Consider the following 14,241-nt stretch of genomic DNA (forward strand, 5'->3'; position numbering starts at 1 on the left):
TCAAAAAACCATCTTATTGGGGTCTGGATGCTAGTTTGTTTTATAGAACCAGAGAGGGAGGGGCTGTGGGGAAGTAAAGTTAAAGGGCCATCAGTCTTACAAAAGACCTCTGGGAATAGCCAGCCTCAGTGAGGGGATATGTTAATTTCAGCCATTCACACAGGTGGGCAGGGCAGAATGCCCGCCTTGGGCTGAACAGAGGCACTTTAATTCAACATTCAGGCAGAGGGGCAGTGTTCCCGGAGGCAGGCCATCATGTGTGATTACAGTAACAAAAGCAACAAAAAGCAAAGGTTAAAGTCAAAGAAACAGATCTAACTTGGAGTCCGATTTAGCTCCACTTGGTAACAGCTGGAGGAGGGAGAGAAGATGGGAGATGGTAGAGCCGAAGGGTCGTCGGCAGTAGGAGACGGAGAGCCAGCTGCAGTTTCACTCATGCCTGATGTTTATGGCACAAGTTCTGGTTCCTTGCTAGATCCAACTCTCTACCCTCTTGAAAAACGACCCAGTGATGTCTGGGTAGTAGCTCATTTTTTCTCATCATAGATGATTTGATAGCACTGGATTGCATTCTGAACGGCTGCTGCAACCTTTGTGTACTATACTTGGGTCCTGTGCCTCAAAAACTAACAGTGCCTCCTCAAATAAAGAAAATCCTCCTGCCACTTCCTATGTCCTGAATCTCTTCAGTTCTTTAGTTACTTCTTCCTCTTGTCTCTCTTTGTCCTTTCTCTGGGCCCACAATTCCATCAGGTCTTCATTACTAAGCTCCTCATGTTGCATCTTTGAAAGTTTGCAACTTGAAGGTTCATATGTAGGCGGCTTAATGTATGTGTGTCCCTAGATGGGGGGAACCAGGACCCTCCCTCAAGGCAGCGCTATTGTTTCTTTTGACTGTTACTCCATTGTCTCCACATCCCCTCCCTTCCCTAATTAGCAACTGTTTGAACCTGCTTGTTGGAACTCAGGGGAGGTCATGGAGGCTGAATGAAGCCTATTTCCTGTAATCAAGAAATGGGGGTGGGACACAGAAAGGCTTTTGTGCTCAGGAGCCCCATAGGCTCCTGCTTAGTATCAGTTCTGATGACTTCATCAGGTCAAAAGGTCATATTCCATCCAGATTGACATGTGCATAAGTCACACTTCCTCAGTGGCCTCCTGGCTCCATTATAGAGAGTTCTCTTAGCAATACGGACTCCATTTTGATTTTCCTTTCACACACTTGGATGGTGGTATTGGTAAGGAAAAGTGAGTCATGTGAAGCATTTTAAGCAGATGCAAATGGAGATTTGAGATTGTTACATTTGATACTTATTTTAGTTTTAGTTATTTATCATAGATGTGACTTCTTTTACATCTTTTTGATTCAAGGATATTCAAAGTCATAATTAATTTTATATCTGACACAGTGGATTTGTGTTAGTCACATATAATTAAAAATGGATTCAGGTGAAGGGTAATTTGTGTTATATATTAAGCATAATTAATGCATAACATTTTCCTACCTTTAGTTGAAGCCCTGTTTGAAATATTTTCTACTTTCATTTATTTTTCAATGATTTCATATGGAAAGCAAATTAAGAGGGTTAAAAAATCCAGACAATCACTTAGAGTAACCTTCCAGGCAACTTGTATAACTTTGAAGACTGCTTTAATTTAGAACATTGTAGTAAGCATCTCCCAACTAACAAAACGATCTTAAAGAAGTCACTTAGAGCTTAGTTTGAGCTAAAGAACTTTTTTTCCCGTAAAAGCAGCTGTCAGGAAGACAGCTATATTGTGGGTAAAATAGCTTTTTATGGACCAGTCTGGGAGCCTAATAGTCATTTAATCCTGTCTCTGTGGGGACCATGGGTTCAGAGTTGATATCAGGCTGTTGGCCATAGTAACTGCTTTCGATCTGGAGAAAGAAATTCTTCCAGGCATGATGGCTGCTGCCTAATGGCTAGGGCATCTTTTCCAGTCAACCCTACCCCTTACTGGAGTCTACTTTTTAAAAGGAGTTGGCACAGCTGGAAGTAAGCCCCCATTAGTGAATCAACAAGGGTAGTCCATAATTTTAACAATAACTGAATGACTAAATGAGTACTTCAAAGCTAATGTATTTTAAAGCTTTTGTACCTTTAGCTCAATGGGAAATGCTTTAGGAATAGGTATTTCAACAACTTGAAAGATTTTTTTTTTCAGTAGAAATAACTGGATTCTAGCGGAAAGAGATTATTAAGAAGAAAAAGCTCACTGTGCATTTGGCACTCATCCACTTAAGTGCAGTTCTGAATATAGTGCATTACAAATGAGCAGCTGCTAAACCCTGCTTGCAGTTTAGTTGGAGACACAAGACATAGACTCATGAAACATACAAGCAAATGTGTGGGCAGTATGTGAGTACGCCCTCAGTAATGCTTCCAGCCCTGACAACAAGGACTTCTGACATGAGAGAATGTTCTGGTTCTGTGCCATTCTTTATGGCAGTCACTAGCTGCATGGGGCTGTGGAGCACTTGAAATTAAGCTAGGGTGGCTAAGGAACTGAATTTTAAATTTTATTTAATTTTAATTGATTTAAATGTCAACAGCCACCTAATCTAGTGGCCACAGTATTGCACAGCACAGGTAGATCTGGGATACTTAAGAATTCAGGATCTGGGATGGGGGGAAAAACCGTGGGTTAGAGTAAGAGGGGAAGATTGTCAAATGCTTGGAGAGTTAATTGAAAGGAGGGGAGGCATATGCTAGGCTGCAGTGTCCAAGCTTTGGACAAAATAGCATGGCCGAAGCACATGGCTCTGGTAGGGAAGTGGAAGGAAGTAAAGCAGATTGGTGAGAATTTGTGGAGGTCCTTGAGTGTCAGTGTCAAAGTTAATCCTGAAGGCAACAGGGAATGAGTAAGATAATACCTGCCAACTGTGACATATTATGTATTGATAAATACTGTACTCATTACTGAAGCCTTTCCAGTAGAAATGGGTGCTTTAGGAAGATTCAACTGGCATGGGAGATGGAGGGATGAGAGAGGAGAGAAGACTTCAGGCAGGGCACAAATCTGCATCATAATCTTGCCCTTATTGACTATACTTTTCCTGGTCATCTCCCATAACTGACTCTCCCCACCTTCAACGTCCTCTTGTCTGTGGCTGAAGTTGGTATTTAAGGTGAGCATTTTGGCCATTTTGCTGAGTTACTCAGTTTTCTGGGGTCTCTCCTGTGTATACATGTTATTAAACTTTTGATTTTTCTCCTGTTAATCTGTCTCATGTCAATTTAACTCTTAGACCAGCCAGAAGACCTTAGAAAGGTGGAGGGAAATGTCTTCCTTCTTTACAACATGATGTTTATCTGATGTGTTTTCTCTCTTTTTCAATGCCCAGTGCTGCCCCTTCCCTGGAAGTTCTCTTCAACATTGCTCCTACAAATCCCAGTTGAAATACTACTTTTCAGATTAAGCCTTTCCCTGGTCTGATCCCAGAATCACTGACTTAGGATCTCAGAGGTCTGGAAATTTGTATCTCTTAAGGCATCTTGTATAATGCCTTGTCTGTAGTAGGTGCTTTGCATATGTTGGAATTGAAAGAGATAGTGTATATTTATTTTGTGAGGAACTGATTGAGATGGAAAACATAGGCGAAAATGGGAAGCTAGCATGACCTAAATCTTAGAACTCAACAAAGCACCTGCAACAAAAAATAAAACTCCAAGCTATAGACTAATGTTGGTTATTAGTAAAGATGTAAAAACCTTAAATAAAATATTAGAGTGTTTAACAGCGTTAAGGGATAATCAGTTATGACTGGATAGTGTGCTTATCCTGGGGATTAAATTAACACATCATATTGATCAAGCAAAAGAGTGAACCCCCGTGTCACCATAGACACTCAATAGGCAGTGTACAGTATCTGCACCCTGGTGTTCACAATCTCATGATGAACTTGAAAGGGTACGTCAAACAAGAGAAAGAATATCTTTTACGAAACAATATCCAGCTATAAACTCAGTGGGGAAATAAAGATCTTCCTTGACTTACAATGGGGTCACGCCCTGAATATTGGAAGTCAAAAATGCATTTAATTCACCTAACCTACTGAACAGCATAGTTTAGCCTAGCCTACCTTAAATGTGCCCAGAACATTTCCGTTAGCCTACAGTTGGGAAAAACCATCTCACACAAAGCCTATTTCATAATAAAGTGTTGAAAAATCTCATGAAATTATTACTGAACCAAACTTGGGTCCATCTGCCCGACGTGTAGCAAAGCCAATCTACTGATACCAGGTTGTGGTGAAGGACGGGGCAGCATTTATGTGCAGGGCATCAAGCAAGGAGAATGTGCAGCTAGTGCTCAAAAGACCCAAACTCCCTGATGACTTTTAGGCAAGAGTTTTTAAACATTATGGGAGAGGGTCTTAGGATGCCTGATCAGGTCATGGATATTCTTTCTGATTGATTGCTGGTGGTGGTGTTTTGGGAATCTCGATTATCAGTGTTCTGATTCCAGCCAGCCTGGGGTCTGTGTGCTTATGGTCAGCATGTAGTCAACATCCTCCACTTAGTTTCTGCAGAACAACTCAAAGATGTGTATCAGATTGTTATCTGCATCCCTGCAGGAGGAACTAGGAGTCCTGTGAGTTTGTTGCTTAAGCTATTATTATTTGCTTGACTGCTTTCATTTGTTTCTGCATTTTCCACTTCTCTAATCATTAACTAGGTCTGCTCTTTGGAACCTGGGGAAGGTCTAGGAGATGAAAGCTTTTTCTACAAACAAAAAACAGGGGCACGGGGTGGGGCTTGTATCCAGGAGGGCCTTGCAGGGTCCTGCTTGGTTTCATAATGTATTGAATACTGTACTGAAAGTGAAAACCAGAATGGGTGTCTGGGTGCAGAATGGTTGTAAGTGTATCGGTTGTTTTCCCTTGTGATCGCGTGGTTGACAGGAGCTGTGGCTGCTGCCGCCCAGCCTCCTGAGAGGCTCATACTGCATATTGCAAGCCCAGGAGGAGATCACAGTTCAGAAATCAAAGTACAGTTTCTACTGAATGCACATTACTTTCATACCATCTTAAAGTTGAAATATGGAAAGTTGAACCATCAGAATTTGGGTACCATCTGTTGGGGGATTCCGATAAAAACCAGAAATGAATAAAAGATGTACATCGTTGCCATTAATGAAGTAGTTAAACTGAGACTGATGGATGCTGTCTGGAGAGTGAAGCTGGCGCTCTCCCGCCTGTTTGTAGGAATATGAATCAATACAACCTTTTGGAAATCAACTAGGTGGTCTCTTTCACAAACCGTAAAAATATTTATACCCTCTGACTCAGACATTTACTTCTCCGAAATTCTCCTGAACAGATATTCACTATAACATTAGTTAGAAGAATCAGAAATGACAGTAATATAAATGCCCCACAATAGGGAAATAGTTAAGACCATTAAGGGGTATCCCTACAGTGGAATATAATTAGTCATTAGAAGTGTTTAAGGCTTTTGATTCCATAAGAATGCTCTCACGTTGAATTAGAATGATACAGATTGTGTTTAAACGTTCCCTCATGGTGTATAAAAATCTGCTTTGTTTCTTGGTGGAGGGTTAGAACTCATTTTTCTTTTTTTCTGGTTAAATTTCTGAGTGTTTGAAATAGCTTCCAATGCACTTCCAAAATTTAGATAGTTGTATGTTCTGACTATTCCAAATAAGAACGAGGATGCAAAGAGGCTCATTATGAAAAGCAATAATATGGTGTTTTACAAAAGTTTTCTTTTTATTTACAAATTTCTTTTAATTCTTTTTTGTTAATTTTTAAATTTTAAATTTCTAAATTTTTAAAGCTCTTTATTGGAATATAATTGCTTTACACTGTTGTGCCAGTTTTTGCTGTACGACAAAGTGAATCAGCTGTATTTATCTTTTATTCTTTTTGATGGGAAACACATCCACAGGGTTGAAAAAACAAAAATGTGCAATAAGCTATGAAGTGAGGAGTGGCTCTCACACTTCTCTCCCTCATCTGCTTAGTCCTTTCCTTGAAACCCAGCAAGGGCTTGAGTGCTCGCTGAGCAGAAAGCCAAACTCTGAGGGTAGGTATCTGCAGCAAAGTGTGGGAGACAAGCTTGAGATCCACTCCCACTTAGTCTTTGAGTTAAGGGGTTTTTAAAGGGAAAGAACAAAGAAGCTGGGGTTAATCATTGTCTTCTGACATTTGTTAATTGCAGTTTCAGGAATTAGGATGCCTGAGGTTTATGAGTCTTTGGCCAGGTGGTCCATGACCTGGGGAAGGGGGTAGTCTGTTAGCTCATCTCCCTGGAGAAACAGCCTAAGTGCATTAAGGATGTTATTGACAAGAGCACTTTTAGTCCTCTGACACTGGGTGATTAGTGTTCAGTTAGCACAGGATTGAGGTCAGAGGGGTTGAGAAAGGGAAAAAAGGTTTAAATAGAGGGGTTAATCATAAACTTGGCAGGGGAATTCAGTTTTAGAGGGACTTGGTTTCATCCTAACATGTAACCACTGATACTAGTTTCTTCTGTGTCCTTTCAGAGATTTTTTTTTAGCTCATGTTCAAGCAAATTTAAATATATGACCTCCCCCGACCTTGCCCTCAAGTCACTATCTACTGCCTCACTCATTTATGCCTGGACCACTTTGGGCCACCCTGGCTGGCCTTGTTCTAGATTCTTACGTTACCAGGACTTGCCTGTCTGAGATGCAACTCCTCAGGCTGTGGACAGCCCCAAGCCTGCCCACTCTGGGTTGTTGAGGAGGAAGACATTTTCCTCCACCCTTCTAGGTTCTTTTGGCTAGTCTAAGAATTAAATGGACATAAGACGGATTAACAGGAGAAAATCAAACAAAAGTTTAATAACACGAATACATGGGAGAGAAAGCTTTCACCTTGAATACCATCATCAGCTAAAGACAAAAGAGGTTGTTGGTGGTGGGGAGTCAGTTATGGGAGGTGACCAGGAAAAGCACAGTAAACAAGAGTGACGTTGTTATACAGTTGTAAGCCTTTGCCTTCTCCACTGATAAGTTTCTAGAGATTTGGTCATCCTCCTCTTCCTGGTACAGCCAAGGAGACACCCTTACAAATGGAGATTTTCCTTACGCGTGTAAATGTTTCTACTTGGTTTTCAGAGTTCCTTCCTTGTCTGCTGTTTCTTAGAAAATAACCAGCTTAAAAGAATTAATATGCCAAAGAGACATTTTTTAGGGTGGCAAATTCTGCTCCCCTACGGGGTGAACAAGGTGGGGAGTGGGCTTGTGCCCACCTTGGAGCACCTTCAAGTGCATTATTGAAGCTACTAGGAAAATTACAGCAGCCAACTTGACTGACATACCCAGCACACACTTGAAAAAAACTGTTAGGTTAAAAAAACTGAGTCAAAGGCAGTACTTTTCAGGCAGTGATTCTCAGCTTGAGGGTAAAGTCGTAACGGAATCTTTGGGAGGGCTTATGTAGTTTGAAAACCATTTAATATTGTCATTTCCTACATTTTGAAAGTGGAAATAATCCCATATCTTTCTGATGTCAACTACAGAAAGTAAAGTGTGGCAATTTTGGCTCTAGAGCATGAGTTAAAAATAAAAACATTGAAAAACATTGTTCAAAGGTATGCGATATCACTTCCAATGTTACCTGAAAACTGGGTTCACCTCTTGGTGGATGTTAAGCCAAAAGGCACAACCAAGCCAAATATTGGGAGAAGGATTTATTACTTGCAGCAAGTAAGCAGAACACCTGGGATCTTTCCCAAGGCTGTGTCTCCCTGAATAGCAAAGCTGGGGAAGTTTTAAGCTAAGGGTACATGCATATTCATGAAGGGGCTTGGATGGTCCTCAGAGTCCAAGCTTTAGTTGATTGAAGTCATGAGGGTCAGAAAAGGTCAACATCATCATCCCTCAGATTCCAGTTGATCTGGTGGTTGAGCGCTTCAGGCTAGTCTTTACCACTGAAACAGAACTGGGGGTCTTTACAACTGACATATTATCTTTGCTATTGTTACTTCTCTTTCCTGATAACAGTCATTCGTTTCTACATTGTTTCCTTAAGGTCATTAATTACTGAGACCTGTTCAAGGACAAGCATTGTGGCCAGGCTTAGATCACAAAATGCCTTAAGTCAAAAATGGCTTCTCTCCTGTCAAGAAAGCCATGCCTGGGTTTCTTCCTGTGGGGACCCACTACCGGATGTGCTTATACCAAGAGGGTTAAAATTGCTTTTCAGAGGGTGGTGGTGGGTCAAAAAACCATCTTATACCACGTCTAAAGCACAGATATGCATGTGGTACATAAACACGTATACATACAATATATATGTGGAATTAAAATTTCGTTGGAGGGGCGATTGGGAAAAAAGTGTTTAACAAGGCTTATTAGGAGGGCGATAATGAACAGAAAGGTTGAGATGCTGGTCAAAGGGAATGTGTGCAGCACTGATGTTTTGTGGGTGTTTCTGAGGAGGGGAGAGGGTGGTCAGGATAAAGACCTGGCTGCCAGGCACCGCTGTGGTGGGTTGTCGCGGCCAACTTGGACTAATTTGACTTTGCCATTTTAACTGTCTGGTAAGGGGCAGAAGAAAGTTACTCCTCTCCCACACTCCTCCCTCTCTCCCTCTCTCCAGCTGGACTCAGCTAGTGGAACTTGAGGACTAGCTGTTTCTCAGATACCCAGTGTCCCAGCAGCACAGCTGGAGGGTCCTATGTCTTCCTGTCCCTTTTATTTTCCACGTCACATACCAGAACCAAGGTCATCTCCTCAATGATGGAGCGGAACTGACTCTATGGACATATATTTCTTTTGCTCCCCCAAAGGGTCTCTGATTCAAGAGGCACAGCCAAGTGCTGGGAAATGACTTTAAAGACAATTGTCTGTTTCATGAAGTCTGTTTCTCACTAGCCATTGACTAGTGTGAAATATGAGCTGATGTTGGGAATGATGTGAGCCCTTCGTGGCTGTGGAGGGAGAGCAGGGAGGGGGTCATTCTGGTGGAAGAGTGGAGGGAGGGAGTTGGTTTGACTTGTCGGAATTCTTTCCAAGTCTCTGCCACCATCTCTGTGGTCTTGGTCAAGATCGTGGAACTATTCTGGGCCTTTTTTTTCTTTATAAATCTATAAATTAGATGCATCAAATTAAGGTTACTTTCAAATCTAGTAAGCTACAAGGGTCAGTACTTGACAAGGTGAGACGTGTCTAACGATTTCTTTATTCAATAATTAGACCTCACTGCTGGATCATTATAATTGCAAAAGAATTAAGTGGAGACATTGGTGGTTTCGTACAGAATAGGGCCACATCCCAGGCACGTGTCTTCTGGTACTTAGAATGATGCTGTTTGGTTTTTTCCTTCACTGGGATATCTTTTTTACTAACACCTGGAATTCTTCAAAACTAACTTCTCCGTCTCCATTCTTGTCCAGTTCTTGAAAGAGGTCATCTACGGTGCTTGGACCCTGGTTTTAGACAAAAAGGATGGGATAGAAGAGAGGAGAGAAAATGATTCAGTTACTGCTGCACATTCTCCAAAATTAGAGATACCGGGTCTATGTTCCAAGAAGGCAACTGAGTTTTCAGTCACATTTACTGATAGTGAGAGATGAAAAAACCAACTTTAGTTGTAGTATTGCTCCATGTCACAGAACTGACTACCCTTTTTTAAAAAAAAAAAACTATATCACACATTTATTATTTTAAAATTGATAACATGTATTTTAAAATAATTGGTTTCGTATGTAATCTAAATCTAAATATTCTTTTGAGAAGAATTCCCAGGGCTTCACTTGACTGCTGAGGGGCCCTGCTCCAAGGTTTCCCTGGGAGCTGGTTTGGCATCCAGTTCCAGAGCTGGGCCAGCATACGATCTGAGGCTTGCCATGGGCCAGCCCTGTGCCAAGGCTTTTCCTTAGCCTGTGCAATTCTCCCAGCTGCCCTGTGGGGGAGATCCACTTTACAGATGAGGAAACTGAGGCTTTGAGACAGCCATTGACTTGCCCAGGGCCCCCGGCTGGTAAGGAGAGGGCCTGGGGTTCAAACACTGACTTTAGAGCTCAGCCCCTTAATTAGCAACCACCCCAGTTTTTTCCCAAACCCTGGGTTGCAGCCCACTTCAGTGCTATGCAAGATGGCTTTGGCTCAGTGCTTCTCACACCTTGGCACATGTCAGAATCACCAGGTGGGCTTGCTGACCTTAGTAAACCCAGATTGATGGGTGGTCCCACTCCCAGAGCTTCTGATTCACTAGGCTTGGGGTGGGATCCGAGAATCTGTATTTCCAACAGATTCCTGGGCGGTGTTGATGCTGTTGGTCCAGGAATGACCGCTCAGAGAACCACTGCTTGTTACATCAGAGCATGTTCAGCTCGAGTCCCTTTTGACTACTGCTATTCCTGTAGTGACTTAAGCAGACTTAATTTTTGTCTCTGCTGTAGGGGTGGAAAAATTTCCCTTCTTCCCTTCTGGGTTCTTTGGCTGTCTATTAATTAAATTGACATAGATCAATAGGAGAAAAACAAGTTTCATTACGTATGTACGGGGTACCCCATAAAAATATGAGACCCAAAGGGCAGCCAGGTAACTGAGGCTTATGTAACATCCTGAGCTGAGGATACAAAGGGAAGGAAGGCCATTCACAGGAAGGCAGAGATGTTTGGATAACAAAAGTTTGGCCTGTTATACAGATAAATTTATTAGGATAAAAGGAATCTCTAGCAAGAGCTCTCTTCCTGATACAGGCTCCCCTTTGCAATGTAAATTTAGGCAGTTGAGTGGGAGGTAAAGAGCTTTCCCTGAATCTTTTGGATTTTGATTGCTTTTGGTTCAAAATAATCCTCATGCTAAAGTGGCATATTTTGGGGAGACTTGCTCTGAGCCCCTTCACTGCCATAAAACTCCAATCTTAAAGCCATTACAACTCTGACTTTCAGCTAAGGGGTCTCTGTGGCAAAATAGTACCCAGGAAACCTATTGAAATAACAGTTTATAAGTCAGCTTCAAAAAATTTTTTTTTAAATTGTAGTAAAAGACACATAAGATGACATTCCCCATCTTGACTATTTTTAAGTATACCGTTCAGTAACATTAGGTATGTTCACATTGTTGTGCAATAAATCTCTACATCAAGGTATGTTTTAATCCCTAAGATTCCTACAGAGACACTTGGCACTTAGCTATGCTCACAAGACCAAACTGTAAGTTAGTTATTCAGCATCTGTTTTATGAATACCAAGCACTGTTTTCCTGAAGCATTTGCTAGATTCTAAACCATACAAGGTGATATGATGTAAACAGAGTATAGCTTAGAAAACCTTAGAAATCTGTATGGAAATATAATCAGCACATGACTTGATAAGTAGATTTTTCACAACTTACCATTAGTCTTATTACCTTTATCCAAATTAGGAAAGTCATATGTGCTTTTTATAGGCAATACATAAAATATAGAAAATACAGAAAAATTCGCCAGTCTTACCTTATTTAAAAACAATTTGAGTAGATTGCCTAGGCTTTCCTGTCAGATTATTATTTTTCTTCTTTTTTTTATTATTTTCTATTATTCCTATTATTATTTTTCTTCCTTTTGGAAAAACGAGTTTTTTGAAGAGTTGAATCTTTCTCAGAAACATTGGTTTTTATTTTTAATTAGAAATCTCTTTTTCTGCTAGTGCCTTTAACTTTTTAAAAGTTATTTCGCATTTTAACTATAAGAAAATATCGATTATAAAGTCATTGAATTCAGCTTCTTCACTCTTTGGTACTAAAAACAGAAACCTCAACAACTAAAACTAGAAACCTTCTCACATGTCATATTGGCAGAAGGGACATTTCTGGTTAAAATCTGAGAACCAAATTCTTTAGTTAGAGCTAAGTAAGGGCCGAGTCAAATATAATAGTTGCACAGTTGCTTCCATTTTGAAGATGGTTTTTAGTTCCAAGGGCAAGAAGGTATATTGGAGCAAAGAGAATCAGCCCTTCCCTATTCCTTATTGCCTCTAGATGCATTTTGATTTTGACAACCCTGGGATGGTTTTGATGAGAAACTTTATGGCTGAGAAAATATAATCCTTTCCTGAAAGTTGCTCATTAACACAAATTTAGGTGCTTAACACAAATTAACACAAATGTAAATGCTTTTGAAATAGAAATGGGTGTCTCCAGAGGGCAATTTATCAGCGTGAAGCCGGTTTTCTTAACAGACTGCCAAGTAAGCATTAGTCTAGTGGAGAGATCCTACCTATAACAGAGAAGCACATCCAAGTCCAACTCCATAACTGTACAGGCCTCTTTGTTTTCCTAAAGCCTGGTGCAGAGGTGCTGAATCCAGGCTGAAGGCCTTAGTGTGTTTGCTTGGCAACCTGCAGGTCTTCCAGGCCTAGCTTGATAAGAGTGTGATTGTGGCTTCTGTTTAGTATGGCTGGTCACGGGGAGTTCTGTGTCAAGGGTGTGGGCGATAGAAGGCGTAGCCCGTGCTTTGTAGGAGCTTGCCATCTGAAACATGGCCTGCTACCAGGGGAGGAAAGCACATATTCAAGTGCCCTCCCTCAGGTGATGCCCACGCCTGGGCTGCAGGGCACTCCTGCCCAGGTGGAGCTGTGATCAGCATCATTGTGGACCTCAGCCTCTCCCTGCATCCTTTCCTCCCCTCTTCCCTCCCTTCCCAACATCACCACCCTATCAGCGGGCTCTGTGGTTCTGTACTCACTTTCAGTAAACTGGGGAATTCAGTCTGAATCAGTAGCTTCAGCTCCTCCTTTGACAGCTGGTTTAGATCACCTTCTTTGGCTGCGTATTTTTCAAAAATGCTCTTCAGTTCTTCAGGAGACTTTTTTGCACTCATTTTGGTGTCCTGTAAATTGGGAAAGAAATGAACTTACCAAAAAGCTGATGATTATCAGCAGGGGTTGAGTGCTTTTGGGCTGTTTTCTAGGCATGGGTAAGAGAGAATAAAGAAAAGGGGAGGGGGAAGATAAAGAGGCAGAGGAGGAGAGAGGGGGCGGGAACTGTGGGAAACAATGTACCAGTGACTGCTAATGTGTTTTAAAAATAATCATCTAGAATAGTATGTTAAATGTCTGTTCTTAGAGTAGGTCTGTTAGAAGATAGTCTTTGGAGCCAAACAGTTTTACTCGTAATTATGACATTCTTCACTTTTTACGTACCTGGTCTGCACCCTGTGGGCTGTGGTCTTCGAGAAACCTGACCACAGCTTCTAGTCTCTTAAGTTACTGGTAATATCTTTAGATGGCACAAATCCACTTTTTCTCTAGACTGTGATCTTTTGTACCATCCTGAAAGGAAGCAGAAGCAGCTGCAGGTAGTACTAAAATCACACTTACCTGGTCGTGCAGCAGTGAGGCAGCTGAAGAATCAAATGGGAGTGTGAGAAGCTGAGCAGGGTCCTGCGACTTTTATAGTCTCTACAGACGCACCGCCTTGATGATGAAGTTTTCCTTTTGTTTGCCATTTAAGGGTAATTATTAATGATTTTTGAAACCCAAGCTTAAGACTGCATGAACTTCATAATTAAGGGCAAGATCCAATAAAGGGCCACCTCAACAGTTGCTTAATGGTTCAGAGTCCCAAGAGTAAGCTTGGATTCTTTACCCCTTAGATTATATTTTCCTTACAACGTGGAATTAGGATATTTGCTCACTGTTCACATTTTAGAAAGCCCAAATATGGAGGGTTCTTTTTTTTTTTCAATTTAGCTGCATATTTAGGCTTGAAAAAATTATAATTTTCTGCACATCAAGAAAAAAATGCTGAAATAGATAATCAAATACTACATAGTTTAAAGAATTGCCATATGGCCTTTGAAGTCCCTCTGATGTTTTATACATGTTAGGTGGTTAAATTTTTGAATAACTGAATGAATGAATGAATGAATGAATGAAGTATCATTGAGAAGCAGGTTTAAGAAGTGGGGGGGGATACACAATAATTTGCGGTTTCATTTGGCAAAGCAAGCTTGCCAGGTAGCATGATCATTTTTCAACTCTTTCATTATTTGTTGTTCCCATGTGTGCTTTTTATTTCTTACTGCTTTTCCTCGCCAAGTCTATTTTGTTAAACATTCTAAAAACTTGTAAAAACACTTGACTTACTTTTATTCAGTTGGAATTACTTCAAACTTCTGGAACTGCCAGGATTTAAAATTGGAGGCTAAATTTATTTCTCTTAGAAAGAGTTCCATGAAAGGATTAGGACATTTTCTGGGAACATTGATCCAATACTAACTGTAACTCACAAGAAGGG

The 14,241-nt window shown here is 41.0% G+C and overlaps 2 protein-coding genes across 5 annotated transcripts in view; one reads left to right on the forward strand and one right to left on the reverse strand.

Annotated features, from left to right (window-relative positions):
* CTPS2 (CTP synthase 2) overlaps positions 1-14,241 on the forward strand; it is a 121,137-nt gene that overhangs the window by 57,430 nt on the left and 49,466 nt on the right. The gene's annotated exons all lie outside the window — the stretch shown is intronic.
* Positions 9,178-13,392, reverse strand: S100G (S100 calcium binding protein G). The gene is made up of 3 exons (XM_057718985.1): positions 13,323-13,392; positions 12,689-12,832; positions 9,178-9,443 (listed from the first exon to the last, which is right to left on the reverse strand). The coding sequence occupies exons 2-3, from the start codon at positions 12,821-12,823 to the stop codon at positions 9,339-9,341; spliced, it is 240 nt and encodes a 79-aa protein (XP_057574968.1). The 5' UTR covers positions 12,824-12,832; positions 13,323-13,392; the 3' UTR covers positions 9,178-9,338.

The sequence above is a fragment of the Hippopotamus amphibius genome, chromosome X (genome assembly GCF_030028045.1).
Source record: "Hippopotamus amphibius kiboko isolate mHipAmp2 chromosome X, mHipAmp2.hap2, whole genome shotgun sequence".
NCBI lineage: Eukaryota > Metazoa > Chordata > Mammalia > Artiodactyla > Hippopotamidae > Hippopotamus > Hippopotamus amphibius.

Coding starts and splice junctions, on each gene's coding strand:
- S100G (XM_057718985.1), bottom strand. CDS start 12,823: ATGAGTGCAAAAAAGTCTCCTGAAGAACTGAAGAGCATTTTTGAAAAA. Junction 9,444..12,688: donor AATTCCCCAGTTTACTGAAA/GTGAGTACAGAA, acceptor GTCTAAAACCAG/GGTCCAAGCACCGTAGATGA.